An 18347-nucleotide genomic window follows, 5' to 3' on the forward strand; every position below is an offset into this window, starting at 1 on the left:
GACAGATCCACCGAGGGAGATTCCAAATATGTATATACACGCAGGTTATATATACAGGTATGCGCATACCTGTATATATAACCTGCGTGTATATACATATTTATTTGTTTTGTATTCATTTTTTGACAAACTTAAAGGTGGAAGTTTGTTGGTATTGCTACTGGAACTATTAATAGCGGTGACACTTTGCGCCACCATTTTTTATATATATTTTCTAGAGATTCCAAATATGTATTTATTATTCTCCCATCTTAAATCGTTTGTCTAATATCTTACAATAACAGAACAAAGGACCCTCATGGATTCTAGAGTCTTCTAATCCAGTTCTAGATGGCAAAGCTTTCCAATGCAGCTATGCCGGTCGTAAATTCCTCTCTTCAACAAAACTCCCCCACATACATTGGCAAGGCAAGGTCTTGCCTGAGTGAAAGGGAAGGGGGTTTTTTAGCCCACATCCTGGGCTGACAAGAGAAACTAAACTTATATGATATTTCATACAATATCGTGACAAAATCCATGTAGAGGGGTTAAAGAAGTTAAAGGGTAATGGGCAAAACTGTGACTATAGACAATTACACATCTACTGAAATGATCAAGCTGAACAGTCATCCTCAGGGAAAAAAAATGAGTAGTGGTGAAACTTCTCTGGAGTAATTGGAGTATGGGACTCGGTGGCTCTAAGCAGTATAAACTATCGGTATGGGACTTGGTGGCTCTAAGTAGTATAAACTATCGTAAAGACCAATATTTTCTGACAGATAAATGTCAAGAAGAAATATTGGACATTTAAATAGAACTTTTTATAATAGTGCAGAGCTGAGGGATCTGAAATTTAGATCTCAGGTATTTGGTAACAAACCTTTTTCTAAACACTTCCAGGGAGTTACAGACTCAGATAAGTGAGGCAGGCCGATCCCACCACAATCAAACTATCATGCAGAATGAACATGTATAAAAAAAAAAAGTTACATCCTCAACAACAACATATGTATGAGGGGAGAACTCCAACACTAAACCGGAGTTGCACTCATTCATGGTGGATTACTAGAGCTACTATGAGTCCTGACAAGTAGAGTAGAGAAAGTATTAGCGCCCACATTTCAGGAGAGATTACTGCACAATCCGAATTAACGTATATACCCAAGTATAAGCCGAGACCCCTAATTTTGACACAAAAAACTGAGAAAACGTAATGACTCGAGTATAAGCCTAGGGTGAAAAATGCAGCAGCTACCGGTAAATGTCAAAAATAAAAATAGATACCAATAAAAGTAAAATTAATTGAGACATCAGTAGGTTAAGCGTTTTTGAATATCCATATTGAATCAGGAGCCCCATATAATGCTCCATACAGTTCATGATGGACCCCATAATATGCTCCATACAAAATACACCCCATAAAATGCTCCATACAGTTTATGATGGGCCCCATAAGATGCTCCATACAAAATACACCCCATAAAATGCTGCACAAATGCTGATTATGGCCCCATAATATGCTCCATACAAAATACACCCCATAAAATGCTCCATACAGTTTATGATGGGCCCCATAAGATGCTCCATACGAAATACACCCCATATAATGCTGCACAAATGCCGATTATGGCCCCATAATATACTCCATACAAAATACACCCCATATAATGCTGCACAAATGCTGATTATGGCCCCATAATATGCTCCATACAGACATTTGCCCCATATAATGCTCCACAAATGCTGATTATGGCCCAGTAGCGTAGCTACTGGGGGGGTAGAGGGGGCCATTGCCCCGGGCCCAGTAACCTGAAGAGGCCCACCAGGAGATCCACTGCCGAGTCTGAGGTGTCAGGGAGAGAGCAGCACAATGCCGGCTGCAGAGCCCCCCTCCGTGCAGAGTGCGATGTGGTCTCACCCGAGGAATCTCTTCCTGGCTGGCAGCAGCAGCTGCAGTCACTTTCTGGCTGTGCATGCTTGGTTTGGCTGAGGCACGCTGGGTCCTAGTGCCCTCCTTTCATCTCTCTGGACACTTCCTGGTTCTCCTCACTGCCTGAAAACTTCATCAGTAAGTGGGGATGGAGTTTGTTAGAGTAATTCGGTTTAGGCATATCATGGTCACTGTGGGGGTGAATGTGAGAGGATTGTGTTATTGTAGGGGCTGAAGTGGGAGAGGATAGGGCACTGTGGGGTAAATGTGAAACGATGGGGGTTATTGTGGGTGCGCAGGGGGACAGGGCACTGTGGGGGTAAATGAGAGAGGGTGATGGTATAGTGGGAGGGAGACAGGGCACTGTGGGGGTGAATGTGAGAGGATTGTGTTATTGTAGGGGCTGAAGTGGGAGAGGACAGGGCACTGTGGGGTAAATGTGAAACGATGGGGGTTATTGTGGGTGCGCAGGGGGACAGGGCACTGTGGGGGTAAATAAGAGAGGGTGATGGTATAGTGGGAGGGAGACAGGGCACTGTGGAGGTGAATGGGAGAGTTTGAGGGAATTATGAGGGCTGACGTAGGTGAGGGGGCACTGGCGGACTGATGATTATTATACTGTTTAAAGGGCCACTGTCACCCCCTCCAGCTGTTATAAACTAAAAGAGCCATCTTGTGCAGCAGTAATGCTGCATTCTAACAAGGTGGCTCTTTTAGTTTTGTGTTCATGTATTACTAAAATAAAGCACTTTGAAACTTTTCAAAAATACCTGTCTTTGTACACGGAGGCAGGTCTGAAGCCTCCTCTGTGCAGCGCCCAACTGCCGTCACTCATCTCTTCTGGGGCGATGGTCGCCCCCTGTTCTTCTTAAATCCGGCGCCTGCGCTGCGCGTGCCTACCTAGGGCAGGCGCATTGAAAATTGGCAGTCATAGCTCAGATGCCGGGTTCCTGACTGCGTCTGTGCGGGCAGTGCGGCCACCCTGTTATGCATTATGCACAGTGCGGGGCTGGGATTCCTGGGCATGCGCACTGCACTTCTCAGACGCTCCCGCAGGTTCCTCGCCTTCCAGCGTCGGTTTGTGCAGGAATCTGCCCAGGAATCCCAGCTCCGCACTGTGCATAATGCATAACACAGTGCGGGGCGGGGATTCAGTAACAGGGTGGCCGCACTGCCTGCACAGGCGCTGTCAGGAACCCGGCATTGAACTATGACTGCCAATTCTCAATGCGCCTGCCCCAGGCAGGCACGCACAGCGCAGGCGCTGGATTTAAGAAGAACAGCGCGCAGGGGGCGGCGACCATCGCCCCAGAAGAGATGACTGGCGGCAGTTGGGCGCTTCACAGAGGAGGCTTCAGACCCGCCTCCGTGGACAAAGATAGGTATTTTTGAAAAGTTTCAAAAGCGCTTTATTTTAGTAATACAGGTGGCTCTTATGTTTTTGTTCCCTAATAACGCTGAAATTTTCACTTTTATAAATTGCGTGCCATACCTGTATTGAGTCTGGGGGGTACGTCTTTTGTCCCCAGACACAACCGCCTCCCAGCCGTCCATCATCCCACCGGGCGCCGATGCCTGGGCTCTCATTTTTCGGGCATGCGCCGTGTGCGCTGCCCTGGAACTCCCATCAGCTGATGTACTGATATTGCGTGTAGCGGAGGCCCGAGATCCCGCCCCGCAGTGTGTTATGATTTATTCACACTGTGGGGCTGGGAATCTGGTGCTATGCGCAGGTGCGATCTACTTACATCACTTGATATAAGTTCCAGGGCAGCACACCCTGCGCATGCCCGAGAAATAATTGCAGAGCGCTGGTGACGGCACAAGACAGAGAGGAGGCGGTGTTCGGTGGGATGATGAACAGCTGAGTCAGGGGGAGAAAACGTACCCCCCAGACTCAATACAGGTATGGCGCACAATTTATAAAAGTGAATATTTCAGTGTTATTAGGGATCAAAAACATAAGAGCCACCTTCACAGAATGCAGCCTTAGTGCTGAAGAAGGTGGCTCTTTTAGCTTAATAGGCCCTGGGGGGGGGGGAGAGGGGTGACAGGTTCCGTTTAAGTTATTAAACGCCTGGGATAATTGTCTGCAGTCACTCTACAGACTGCCAAATCATGATGGGGTGCACCTGCCGTCATGAGACCCCAAGACCACTGGTGTGATCAGACGGTCATGCGACCACGTTTGCTATTTGCACGTGTTGACTAGACAAGTTTGACTTCTCTCAATAGAAGAAAATCGTCACACGACCTCCTGCTCTCATCAGCGATGCTGGGGCCATTATTACTGTACATAGGGGGACTCCTAAATATTAAGTAGGCACTTACGAAGCATTGAAGCCTAACTACTGGGTGGCAGATAGTGCTGTACCGGCTGTCAGTCTGTCCCGGGGCATCAGTTACAGTCGCCGCTCTCTATACAGAGCGGTGACTGAAAAATGTTGAAGTAATAGTATACACAGAGGGGAAAAGTGAATGGCTCCACCGGAAAGAACGTCCTCTGTAAGTCACCATCTACAACTGTACTGTGATCTCTCTATGTCATGCAGGACTGGTATCTACCACTATATGGTATTACCGTATGGCGGTAATATCAGTGCAGGTTATTGTATAGAGATTTATTTTGTCTGTGGACAGACAGAAAAGGGCCTATGTGCAAGAACAATATATGGGCCCTTTGCAGCCCAAGAACTTCTAAAAATACAAAATTGCACCTTATTTAGAGGTAGAAAAGGGCCCCCTTAACTCTTGAGCCCATGTGCTGCCGCATAGTTTGCACTAATGATATGTCCGCCTGTTAGGGGCCCACTCACATGTTTCGCCCCCCCCTGAGCTGAACCCCTAGCTACGCCTCTGTTATGGCCTCATAAGATGCTCCATAAAGTCATTTGCCCCATGTAATGCTCCATAAATGCTGATTATGGCCCCATAAGATGCTCCATAAAGTTATTTGCCCCATATGCTGTTACTGTGATAAAAAAATTAAAAAATCACATAGTCACCTCTCGTCGCTCAAGCCCCCGGCACTTACTATATTCACCTGCTCCGCGTTCCACCGCTGCCAGCCGCCGCTACGTTCCACGTCCACTGCATTGGCTGCTCAGGCAGAGGGCGGCACGCACTAATAGCGTCACCGCGCCCTCTGACCTGAGCATCAGTGCAGTGGACGGGGAACATAGCGGCGGCTGGCGACGGTGGAATGGGGAGCAGGAGAATATCGCACACTGCTTATACTCACCTGCTCCTGGCGCGGTACCTGCACGTCTGTTTCCCGGCACCGACAGCTTCTTCCTGTAGTGAGCGGTCACATGGTACTGCCACTCCACCTCCCCTACTGACCCCTGGGTATGACTCGAGTATAAGCTGAGAGGGACAATTTCAGCCTAAAAAAATGGGCTGAAATTGTCGGCTTATACTCGAGTATATACGGTATTTAGGATTGAAAACATAATGTAATTTATGAGGTGGAGTGAATCCATGAAACCAGGGCTGGAGCCAACACATCTCCTGCAGGCGTGAATAAATGTACAGTGGGTACAGAAAGTATTCAGAGTATTCAGTATTTTTCACTCTGTTTCATTGCAGCCATCCCATTGCATTACACCCCATCTTGACTGAAAACAAAACAGAAATGTAGAAATTTTTGCAAATTTAATATAAAAGAAAAACTGAAATATCACATGGTCATAAGTCTTCAGACCCTTTGCTCAGACATTCATATTTAACCCCTTCCCGACCCATGACGCCACGTAGGCGTCATGAAAGTCGGTGCCAATCCGACCCATGACGCCTATGTGGCGTCATGGAAAGATCGCGTCCCTGCAGATCGGGTGAAAGGGTTAACTCCCATTTCACCCGATCTGCAGGGACAGGGGGAGTGGTAGTTTAGCCCAGGGGGGTGGCTTCACCCCCTCGTGGCTACGATCGCTCTGATTAGCTATTGAAAGTGAAACTGCCAATCAGAGCGATTTGTAATATTTCACCTATTATAACTGGTGAAATATTACAATCCAGCCATGGCCGATGCTGCAATATCATCGGCCATGGCTGGAAATACTAGTGTGCCCCCACCCCACCGATCGCCCCCCCAGACCCCCGATCTGGCCGGTACACTGCTCCGGCTCCCCTCCGTCCAGTGCTCCGCTCCCCCCCGTGCTCTTGTCCGCTCCCCCCGTGCTCCAATCACCCCCCCTGCACTCCGATCCACACCCCCCCCGTGCTCCGTTCCACCCCCCCGTGCTCCGTTCCAGCCCCCCCGTGCTCCGTTCCACACCCCCCCCGTGCTCCGTTCCACGCCTGCCGCGCTCCGATTCCCCCCCCCGTGCTCCGATCCCCCCCCCCCCCGTGTTCCCCCCCACCCCATCATACTTACCGATCCTGCCGGGGTCCCGTCCGTCTTCTCCCTGGGCGCCGCCATCTTCCAAAATGGCGGGCGCATGCGCAGTGCGCCCGCCGAATCTACCGGCCGGCAGATTCGTTCCAAAGTGCATTTTGATCACTGAGATAGATTATATCTCAGTGATCAAAATAAAAAAAAATAATAAATGACCCCCCCCCCTTTGTCACCCCCATAGGTAGGGACAATAAAAAAAATAAAGAAATTTTTTTTTTCCACTAATGTTAGAATAGGGTTAGGGTTAGGGTTAGGGTTAAGGTTAGGGCTAGGGGTAGGGTTAGGGGTAGGGTTAGGGTTTCGGTATGTGCACACGTATTCTGGTCCTCTGCGGATTTTTCCGCTGCAGATTTGATAAATCCGCAGTGCTAAACCGCTGCGGATTTATGGCGGATTTACCGCGTTTTTTTCTGCGCATTTCACTGCGGTTTTACAATTGCGATTTTCTATTGGAGCAGTTGTAAAACCGCTGTGGAATCCGCACAAAGAAGTGACATGCTGCGGAATGTAAACCGCTGCGTTTCCGTGCAGTTTTTCCGCAGCATGTGCGCAGAGATTTTTGTTTCCCATAGGTTTACATTGAACTGTAAACTCATGGGAAACTGCTGCGGATCCGCAGCGTTTTCCGCAGCGTGTGCACATACCTTTAGAATTAGGCTATGTGCACACGGTGCGGATTTGGCTGCGGATTGGCCGTTGCGGATTCGCAGCAGTGTTCCATCAGGTTTACAGTACCATGTAAACATATGAAAAACCAAATCCGCTGTGCCCATGGTGCGGAAAATACCGCGCGGAAACGCTGCGTTGTATTTTCCACAGCATGTCAATTCTTTGTGCGGATTCCGCAGAGTTTTACACCTGTTCCTCAATAGGAATCCACAGGTGAAATCCGCACAAAAAACACTGGAAATCCGCGGAAAATCCGCAGGTAAAACGCAGTGCCTTTTACCCGCGGATTTTTCAAAAATGGTGCGGAAATATCTCACACGAATCCGCAACGTGGGCACATAGCCTTAGGGTTAGGGTTGGAATTAGGGTTGTGATTAGGGTTATGGCTACAGTTGGGATTAGGGTTAGGGGTGTGTTGGGGTTAGTGTTGGAGGTAGAATTGAGGGGTTACCACTGTTTAGGCACATCAGGGGTCTCCAAACGCAACATGGCACCACCATTGATTCCAGCCAATCTCGTATTCAAAAAGTCAAATGGTGCTCCCTCACTTCCGAGCCCTGACGTGTGCCCAAACAGTGGTTTACCCCCACATATGGGGTACCAGCATACTCAGGATAAACTGTGCAACAATTACTGGGGTCCAATTTCTCCTGTTACCCTTGTGAATCTAAAAAAATGCTTGCTAAAACATCATTTTTGAGGAAAGAAAACATATTTATTATTTTCACGGTTCTGCATTATAAACTTCTATGAAGCACTTGGGGGTTCAAAGTGCTCACCACACATCTAGATAAGTTCCTTTGGGGGTCTAGTTTCCAAAATGGGGTCACTTGTGGGGGGTTTCTACTGTTAAGCCACATCAGGGGCTCTGCAAACGCAACGTGACGCCCACAGAGCATTCCATCAAAGTCTGCATTTCAAAACGTCACTACTTCACTTCCGAGCCCCGGCATGTGCCCAAACAGTTATTTACCCCCACATATGGGGTATCAGCGTACTCAGGAGAAACTGGACAACAACTTTTGGGGTCAAATTTCTCCTGTTACCCTTGGGAAAATAAAAAATTGCAGGCTAAAAGATCATTTTTGAGAAAATAATTTTTTTTTTTTTATTTTCATGGCTCTGCGTTATAAACTTCTGTGAAGCACTTGGGGGTTCAAAGTCCTCACCACACATCTAGATTAGTTCCTTTGGGGGTCTAGTTTCCAAAATGGGGTCATTTCTGGGGGATCTCCAATGTTTAGGCACACAGGGGCTCTCCAAACGTGACATGGTGTCCGCTAATGATTGGAGCTAATTTTCCATTTAAAAAGCCAAATGGCGTGCCATCCCTTCCGAGCCCTGCCGTGCGCCCAAACAGTGGTTTACCCCCACATATGGGGTATCAGCGTACTCAGGACAAACTGGACAACAATATTTGGTGTCCAATTTCTCCTATTATCCTTGGCAAAATAGGAAATTCCAGGCTAAAAAATCATTTTTGAGGAAAGAAAAATTATTTTTTATTTTCATGGCTCTGCGTTATAAACTTCTGTGAAGCACCTGGGGGTTTAAAGTGCTCACTATGCATCTAGATAAGTTCCTTGGGGCGTCTTGTTTCCAAAATGGGGTCACTTGTGGGGGAGCTCCAATTTTTAGGCACACGGGGGCTCTCCAAACGTGACATGGTGTCCGCTAAAGAGTGGAGCCAATTTTTGATTCAAAAAGTCAAATGGCGCTCCTTCCCTTCCAAGCCCTGCCGTGCGCCCAAACAGTGGTTTACCCCCACATATGAGGTATCAGCGTACTCAGGACAAATTGGACAACAACTTTCGTGGTTCAGTTTCTCCTTTTACCATTGGGAAAATAAAAAAATTGTTGCTAAAAGATAATTTTTGTGACTAAAAAGTTAAATGTTCATTTTTTCCTTCCATGTTGCTTCTGCTGCTGTGAAGCACCTGAAGGGTTAATAAACTTCTTGAATGTGGTTTTGAGTACCTTGAGGGGTGCAGTTTTTAGAATGGTGTCACTTTTGGGTATTTTCAGCCATATAGACCCCTCAAACTGACTTCAAATGTGAGGTGGTCCCTAAAAAAATGGTTTTGTAAATTTCGTTGTAAAAATGACAAATCGCTGGTCAAATTTTAACCCTTATAACTTCCTAACAAAAAAAAAATTTGTTTCCAAAATTGTGCTGATGTAAAGTAAACATGTGGGAAATGTTATTTATTAACTATTTTGTGTCACATATCTCTCTGGTTTAACAGAATAAAAATTCAAAATGTGAAAATTGCGAAATTTTCAAAATTTTCGCCAAATTTCCGTTTTTATCACAAATAAACGCAGAATTTATTGACCTAAATTTACCACTAACATGAAGCCCAATATATCACGAAAAAACAATCTCAGAACCGCTAGGATCCGTTGAAGCGTTCCTGAGTTATTACCTCATAAAGGGACACTGGCCAGAATTGCAAAAAACGGCCAGGTCATTAAGGTCAAAATAGGCTGGGTCATGAAGGGGTTAAGTCACATACTGTCCATTTCCTTGTGATCCTCCTTGAGATGGTTCTATTCCTTCATTGGAGGCCAGCTGTGTTTAATTAACCCCCAGAGCCTTTTTCAGTTTAGCGTTTTCGTTTTTCACTCCCCTTCTTCTCAGAGAGATAACTTTTTTATTTTTCCGTCAATATGGCCATGTGAGGACTTGTTTTTTTGCGGGACGAGTTGTACTTTTGAATGCCACCATTGATTTTACCATGTTGTGTACTAGAAAACGGGAAAAAATTCCAAGTGCGGTGAAATTTAAAAAATAAAAGTGCAATCCCACACTTGTCATTTGTTTGGCTTTTTTGCTACGTTCACTAAACTGACCTGCCATTATGATTCTCCAGGTCATTACGAGTTCATACACAACAAACATGTCTAGGTTCTTTTTTATCTATGTGGTGAAAAAAACAAAAACAAAAAAACTTTGTTAAAAAATAAAATTTGCGCCATTTTCTGATATCCGTAGTGTCTCATTTTTCGTGATCTCGGGTTGGGTGAGGGCTTATTTTTTTGCGCGCTGAGCTGACGTTTTTAATGACACTATGTTGGTGCAGATACGATCTTTTGATCGCCCATTGTTGCATTTTAATGCAATGTCGCGGCGACCAAAAAAAACATAATTCTGGCGTTTTGACTTTTTTTCTCGCTATGTCATTTAGCAATCAGATTAATCCTTTTTTTATAGATCAGGCGATTCTGAACGCAGCGGCTCCAAATATGTGTATGTTTGATTTTATTTTTGTTTTATTTTGAATGGGCGAAAGGGGCTGATTTGAATTTTTATATTTTTAAAAACTTGTTTTTGTTTTACTTTTAGCATGCTTCAATAGTCTCCATAGGAGACTATTGCTAAAAAACACATGAAGGACTCCCAGACTATGAGAAATAAGATTCTCTGGTCTGATGAGACAAAGATGGACCTTTTTAGTGATAATTCTAAGCGGTATGTGTGGAGAAAACCAGGCACTGCTCATCACCTGCCCAATATAATCCCAACAGTGAAGCATGGTGGTGGCAGGATCATGTTATGGGTTTGTTTTTCAGCTGCAGGGACAGCACGACTGGTTGTCATTGAAGGAAACATGAATGCGGCCAAGTACAGAGATATCCTGGATGAAAACCTCTTCCAGAGTGCTCTGGACCTCAGACTTGGCTTGGTTCACCTTCCAACAAGACATTGACCCTAAGCATACAGCTAAAATAACAAAGGAGCGGCTTCAGAACACCTCTGTGACCATTCTTGACCGGCCCAGCCAGAGCCCTGACCTAAACCCAATTGAGCATCTCTGGAAAGACCTGAAAATGGCGTCCACCAACGTTCACCATCCCACCTGACCATACTGGAGAGGATCTGCAAGGAAGAATGGCCGAGGATCCCCAAATCCAGGGGTGAAAAACTTGAAATTAACTTTTTTGAATTTAACAAATGGCTGCAATGAAACAGAGTGAAAAATGTAAAGGGGTCTGAATACTTTCTGTACCCACCGTACATTTATTCCCGCCTGCAGGAGATGTGTTGGCTCCAGCCCTGGTTTCATGGATTCACTCCACCTCATAAATTACATTATGTTTTCAATCCTATAGTATTCAGATTGTGCAGTAATCTCTCCTGAAATGGGGGTGCTAATACTTTCTCTATGCTACTTTCTGTGCCCACTGTATATTACAGCCATCAGCCACGCACAACTTCGAGATACATCATGGCGCAGGTGTACTAATTATTATGTAGTTTATTACAATCCTGTCTGAAGTTAGTCGGTTTTATAAGAAATTGTAAAATCAGGATAAAAGGAAACTCTGCTGTTATTGTCCAGAAATTCACACTTGGCCTCACTGCACATTCAATGTTGTCGATCATAAAAGTGAAGTTTGGCCAGAAAGACGAGACCTGGTCTTGTAGGAACCATATGATCACATTCAGCAGCACAGAAGGGAGATTCATCCGATATCAAGGATCTAAAAACCACCCAAGCGATCCATAATAGGATGACCAGCCAGAGACATAATATTAGGAAAGGTGTAATCTGTCTGTTTAGGCATTTTGTTTTAGAATATGAACGAGATCCCACCAGTTTAAGACTCAATATATCAGAACAAATATCAGAACGTGTGTCTAATCGGTCCCAAAGACTTGTGAATAGAGAATCCTATTGGATTTTTACACTATCCACACTTAAACCGGAGGATTTTCCATGTACGTATATTGTTCGTTATATGGATTTTATTGTGCATCCAATATGCATTTTACATCTATTTGTATAGTTTTGTATACAAAGAAAGAATTCTATACAAAAAACTGCAGCATAGGCGCGGATTAATTAATGAATTAAGCAACTGGATCAGTGACGCCGTTCTGGAGGATATAAAACATCCACAATGTATCATTTGTATAAGCCTGAGGAAGGAGCTGGTTCACATCGGAAATGAGTAGAATGTTAAAATGAAAAGTTTTGGGTTTTTTTTTTACGTTCATTTGTTTTGATACCCAACTTTCTGGCTCAGCACTTGGCAGCTCTTTTCAAAGCCCTGATTTTTTCCTTCTTCCCATATCAGGGATTTTGGAAGCCAACAGCATCATTACCCTCCGTTTTCTCATCATAATATTTTTCTCACTTGTCAGCACATTCTACGTACGCTGTCATTTGGCTTTATAGTTTACAGATCTGGGCAGGTAACGGTCAGTGTCTTCTAATCTTAGGGGGTAAGTGGATCCTCCAGGCTATACGTTCTATAGAACAGGGCTTTCAATGCCCAAAGTCATTAGAACAGTTTTGGGTGGAGGAGAATGTTGTGGTCTAGAGGTAAAATGGTGATCATGGTAATACGGCCGGACTACACCACCGATAAAGCAGCCACAGCCGGTGATGAGAAGAATCTGTGACTTCTCTGCATTTAGTGGTCACTACTCACCTGGGTAGCCATATGTGGGAATCTCCTCTTTACACCGCTCATCCCCCCTCACATATGTCTCTGTAGTATTAATATGGGTCAGATCTTCACCCTGAAACAAATAATGTAAAAGTCACAGACAGACAGAGAAGTCTCATCTATGATCAGCTCTAATCCTGCCATCTCCACCGTTCTCATTACACAAGTATAAAACATATAATACTGGTGGATAAAACAACACTGAACACAAGACCTTCACCGGCGTCTACACAATGTGACACAGTCACTGGTAAGGTGATAGAGGGGAGATATGTGTCACTGCGCTTAACGGTGTCAGTGGTGTGAAACCAGAGCATTTTTCTCCAGCACACTACGTGTTGTGAGAGTTAAGTTGTATAAACAGGGCTAGTTTTATGTGGACCTTCACAGAGCGGGTGGGAGAAGGTCCACTTTATCTCCCCTAGTAGACCTGCCAGGACCTGCATGAGGACATGATCATGTGATCAATCACATGATGGGGAAGTTACAGGCTTGGGGTGAAATAACCGAGCTCTACAGGCAGTCTGGGTTCAGCTAGCCTGGAGAGAGGACTCCAGAGGCTTTGTGGCTCGTCAAGCACAGACTGAACCTGTCCTGCTCCAGGGCGGGGTGCCACCCACAACATACGGACTGTGCTGCTCCAGAGCGGGGTGCCACCCGCAACATACAGACTGTGCTGCTTCAGGGCAGGGTGCCACCCGCAACATACGGACTGTGCTGCTCCAGAGCGGGGTGCCACCCGCAACATACGGACTGTGCTGCTCCAGAGCGGGGTGCCACCCGCAACATAAGGACTGTGCTTCTCCAGAGCGGGGTGCCACCCGCAACATACGGACTGTGCTGCTCCAGAGCGGGGTGCCACCCGCAACATACGGACTGTGCTGCTCCAGAGCGGGGTGCCACCCGCAACATACGGACTGTGCTGCTCCAGAGCGGGGTGCCACCCACAACATAAGGACTGTGCTGCTCCAGAGCGGGGTGCCAGCCGCAACATACGGACTGTGCTGCTCCAGAGCGGGGTGCCACCCACAACATACGGACTGTGCTGCTCCAGAGCGGGGTGCCACCCGCAACATACGGACTGTGCTGCTCCAGAGCGGGGTGCCACCCGCAACATACGAACTGTGCTGCTCCAGAGCGGGGTGCCACCCTGTTATGCTGGCAATCCAGTGACACAGTGTGCCAGAAATCAGAGCACATACAGTGATCAGACAATAACCAAAAAACAATAGAACGAGCTCTGAGACGTGGAATCTCTGTAGACTGCAACCTGAACCTATCCTATACACAACTAAAGGTGGCTGTGGATTGCGCCTGACAATACCTATGCAACTCGGCACAGCCTGAGGAGCTGACTAGCCTGAAGATAGAAACACAAGCCTGACTTGCCTCAGAGAAATACCCCAAAGGAAAAGGCAGCCCCCCACATATAATGACTGTTAGCAAGATGAAAAGACAAACGTAGGGATGAAATAGATCCAGCAAAGTGAGGCCCGATATTCTAGATAGAGCGAGGATAGCAAAGAGAACTTTGCAGTCTACAAAAAACCCTAAAGCAAAAAAACACGCAAAGGGGGCAAAAAGACCCACCGTGCCGAACTAACAGCACGGCGGTACACCCTTTGCGTCTCAGAGCTTCCAGCAAAACGAATAGACAAGCTGGACAGAAAAAGTAGCAACAAAAGCAAAGAAGAACTTATCTAAGCAGAGCTGCAGGCCACAGGAAAAATCCAGGAGCTCAGATCCAACACTGGAACATTGACAAGGAGCAAGGAAGACAGAATCAGGCGGAGTTAAATAACAAAGAAGCCAACGAGCTCACCAGAACACCTGAGGGAGGAAGCTCAGAAGCCGCAGTACCACTTGTGACCACAGGAGTGAATTCAGCCACAGAATTCACAACAGTACCCCCCCCTTGAGGAGGGGTCACCGAACCCTCACCAGAGCCCCCAGGCCGACCAGGATGAGCCACATGAAAGGCACGAACAAGATCTGGAGCATGGACATCAGAGGCAAAAACCCAGGAATTATCTTCCTGAGCATAACCCTTCCATTTAACCAGATACTGGAGTTTCCGTCTAGAAACACGAGAATCCAAAATTTTCTCCACAATATACTCCAATTCCCCCTCCACCAAAACCGGGGCAGGAGGCTCAACAGATGGAACCATAGGTGCCACGTATCTCCGCAACAACGACCTATGGAATACATTATGTATGGAAAAGGAGTCTGGGAGGGTCAGACGAAAAGACACAGGATTGAGAATCTCAGAAATCCTATACGGACCAATAAAACGAGGTTTAAATTTAGGAGAGGAAACCTTCATAGGAATATGACGAGAAGATAACCAAACCAGATCCCCAACACGAAGTCGGGGACCCACACTGCGTCTGCGATTAGCGAAAAGTTGAGCCTTCTCCTGGGACAAGGTCAAATTGTCCACTACCTGAGTCCAGATCTGCTGCAACCTGTCCACCACAGAATCCACACCAGGACAGTCCGAAGACTCAACCTGTCCTGAAGAGAAACGAGGATGGAACCCAGAATTGCAGAAAAATGGAGAGACCAAGGTAGCCGAGCTGGCCCGATTATTAAGGGCGAACTCAGCCAACGGCAAAAAGGACACCCAATCATCCTGGTCTGCAGAAACAAAACATCTCAGATATGTTTCCAAGGTCTGATTGGTTCGTTCGGTCTGGCCATTAGTCTGAGGATGGAAAGCCGAGGAAAAAGATAGGTCAATGCCCATCCTACCACAAAAGGCTCGCCAAAACCTTGAAACAAACTGGGAACCTCTGTCAGAAACAATATTCTCAGGAATGCCATGCAAACGAACCACATGCTGGAAGAACAAAGGCACCAAATCAGAGGAGGAAGGCAATTTAACCAAGGGCACCAGATGGACCATTTTAGAAAAGCGATCACAGACCACCCAAATGACTGACATCTTTTGAGAAACGGGAAGGTCAGAAATGAAATCCATCGAAATATGTGTCCAAGGCCTCTTTGGGACCGGCAAGGGCAAAAGCAACCCACTGTCACGAGAACAGCAGGGCTTAGCCCTAGCACAAATCCCACAGGACTGCACAAAAGTACGTACATCCCGTGACAGAGATGGCCACCAGAAGGATCTAGCCACTAAGTCTCTGGTACCAAAGATTCCAGGATGACCAGCCAACACCGAACAATGAAGTTCAGAGATAACTTTACTAGTCCACCTATCAGGGACGAACAGTTTCTCCGCCGGACAACGATCAGGTTTATTCGCCTGAAATTTTTGCGACACTCGCCGCAAATCAGGGGAGATGGCAGACACAATGACTCCTTCCTTGAGGATACTCGCCGGCTCAGATGAACCCGGAGAGTCGGGCACAAAACTCCTAGACAGAGCATCCGCCTTCACATTTTTAGAGCCCGGAAGGTACGAAATCACAAAATTGAAGCGGGCAAAAAATAACGACCAACGGGCCTGTCTAGGATTCAAGCGCTTGGCAGACTCGAGATAAGTAAGGTTCTTATGATCAGTCAATACCACCACGCGATGCTTAGCTCCTTCAAGCCAATGACGCCATTCCTCGAATGCCCACTTCATGGCCAGCAACTCTCGGTTGCCCACATCATAATTACGCTCAGCAGCCGAAAACTTCCTGGAAAAGAAAGCACATGGTTTCAACACTGAGCAACCAGAACCTCTCTGTGACAAAACCGCCCCTGCTCCAATCTCAGAAGCATCAACCTCGACCTGGAACGGAAGAGAAACATCTGGTTGACACAACACAGGGGCAGAACAAAAACGACGCTTCAACTCCTGAAAAGCTTCCACAGCAGCAGAAGACCAATTAACCAAATCAGCACCCTTCTTGGTCAAATCGGTCAATGGTTTGGCAATGCTAGAAAAATTACAGATGAAGCGACGATAAAAATTAGCAAAGCCCAGGAATTTTTGCAGACTTTTCAGAGATGTCGGCTGAGTCCAATCCTGGATGGCTTGGACCTTAACCGGATCCATCTCGATAGTAGAAGGGGAAAAGATGAACCCCAAAAATGAAACTTTCTGCACACCGAAGAGACACTTTGATCCCTTCACAAACAAAGAATTAGCACGCAGGACCTGGAAAACCATTCTGACCTGCTTCACATGAGAGTCCCAATCATCTGAGAAGATCAAAATGTCATCCAAGTAAACAATCAGGAATTTATCCAGATACTCACGGAAGATGTCATGCATAAAAGACTGAAACACAGATGGAGCATTGGCAAGTCCGAACGGCATCACTAGATACTCAAAATGACCCTCGGGCGTATTAAATGCAGTTTTCCATTCATCTCCTTGCCTGATTCTCACCAGATTATACACACCACGAAGATCTATCTTAGTGAACCAACTAGCCCCCTTAATCCGAGCAAACAAGTCAGATAACAATGGCAAGGGATACTGAAATTTAACAGTGATCTTATTAAGAAGGCGGTAATCAATACACGGTCTCAGCGAACCATCCTTCTTGGCTACAAAAAAGAACCCTGCTCCCAGTGGTGATGACGATGGGCGAATATGTCCCTTCTCCAGGGATTCCTTCACATAACTGCGCATAGCGGCGTGTTCAGGCACGGATAAATTAAATAATCGACCTTTAGGGAATTTACTACCAGGAATCAAATTGATAGCACAATCACAATCCCTATGCGGAGGTAGGGCATCGGACTTGGGCTCTTCAAACACATCCTGATAATCAGACAAGAACTCTGGGACCTCAGAAGGAGTGGATGACGAAATAGACAAAAATGGAACATCACCATGTACCCCCTGACAACCCCAGCTGGATACCGACATAGAGTTCCAATCCAATACAGGATTATGGGTTTGCAGCCATGGCAACCCCAACACGACCACATCATGCAGATTATGTAGCACCAGAAAGTGAATAACTTCCTGATGTGCAGGAGCCATGCACATGGTCAGCTGGGTCCAATACTGAGGTTTATTCTTGGCCAAAGGTGTAGCATCAATTCCTCTCAACGGAATAGGACACCGCAAAGGCTCCAAGAAAAACCCACAACGTTTAGCATAATCCAAATCCATCAGATTCAGGGCAGCGCCTGAATCCACAAACGCCATGACAGAATACGATGACAAAGAGCATATCAAGGTAATGGACAGAAGGAATTTGGATTGTACAGTACCAATGACGGCAGACCTATCGAACCGCTTAGTGCGCTTAGGACAATCAGAAATAGCATGAGTGGAATCACCACAGTAGAAACACAGACCATTCAGGCGTCTGTGTTCTTGCCGTTCAACTCTGGTCATAGTCCTATCGCACTGCATAGGCTCAGGCTTATTCTTAGATAATACCGCCAAATGGTGCACAGATTTACGCTCGCGCAAGCGTCGTCCGATCTGAATGGCCAAAGACATAGACTCATTCAAACCAGCAGGCATAGGAAAACCCACCATGACATCCTTAAGAGCCTCAGAGAGACCCTTTCTGAACAAAGCTGCCAGCGCAGATTCATTCCACAGAGTGAGTACTGACCACTTCCTAAATTTCTGACAATATACTTCTATATCATCCTGACCCTGGCACAAAGCCAGCAAATTCTTCTCAGCCTGATCCACTGAATTAGGCTCATCGTAAAGTAATCCGAGCGCCAGGAAAAACGCATTTACATTACTCAATGCAGGGTCTCCTGGCGCAAGAGAAAATGCCCAGTCCTGAGGGTCGCCGCGCAAAAAAGAAATAATAATCAAAACCTGTTGAATAGGATTACCAGAAGAATGAGGTTTCAAGGCCAGAAATAGCTTACAATTATTTTTGAAATTAAGAAACTTAGTTCTATCACCAAAAAACAAATCAGGAATAGGAATTCTTGGTTCTAACATAGATTTCTGATCTATAGTATCTTGAATCTTTTGTA

At 46.2% G+C, this 18347-nt stretch overlaps 1 protein-coding gene across 1 annotated transcript in view; it reads right to left on the minus strand.

The window, feature by feature from the left end:
- The window catches only part of LOC138663005 (oocyte zinc finger protein XlCOF6-like), a 150156-nt gene that overhangs the window by 111899 nt on the left and 19910 nt on the right, over window positions 1–18347 (minus strand). The window contains exon 6 of the mRNA XM_069749046.1: window positions 12414–12504. Coding sequence (XP_069605147.1) covers window positions 12414–12504 — 91 coding nt within the window. The remainder of the gene's footprint in view (window positions 1–12413; window positions 12505–18347) is intronic.

Source organism: Ranitomeya imitator, chromosome 2 (genome assembly GCF_032444005.1).
Source record: "Ranitomeya imitator isolate aRanImi1 chromosome 2, aRanImi1.pri, whole genome shotgun sequence".
Taxonomy (NCBI): domain Eukaryota; kingdom Metazoa; phylum Chordata; class Amphibia; order Anura; family Dendrobatidae; genus Ranitomeya; species Ranitomeya imitator.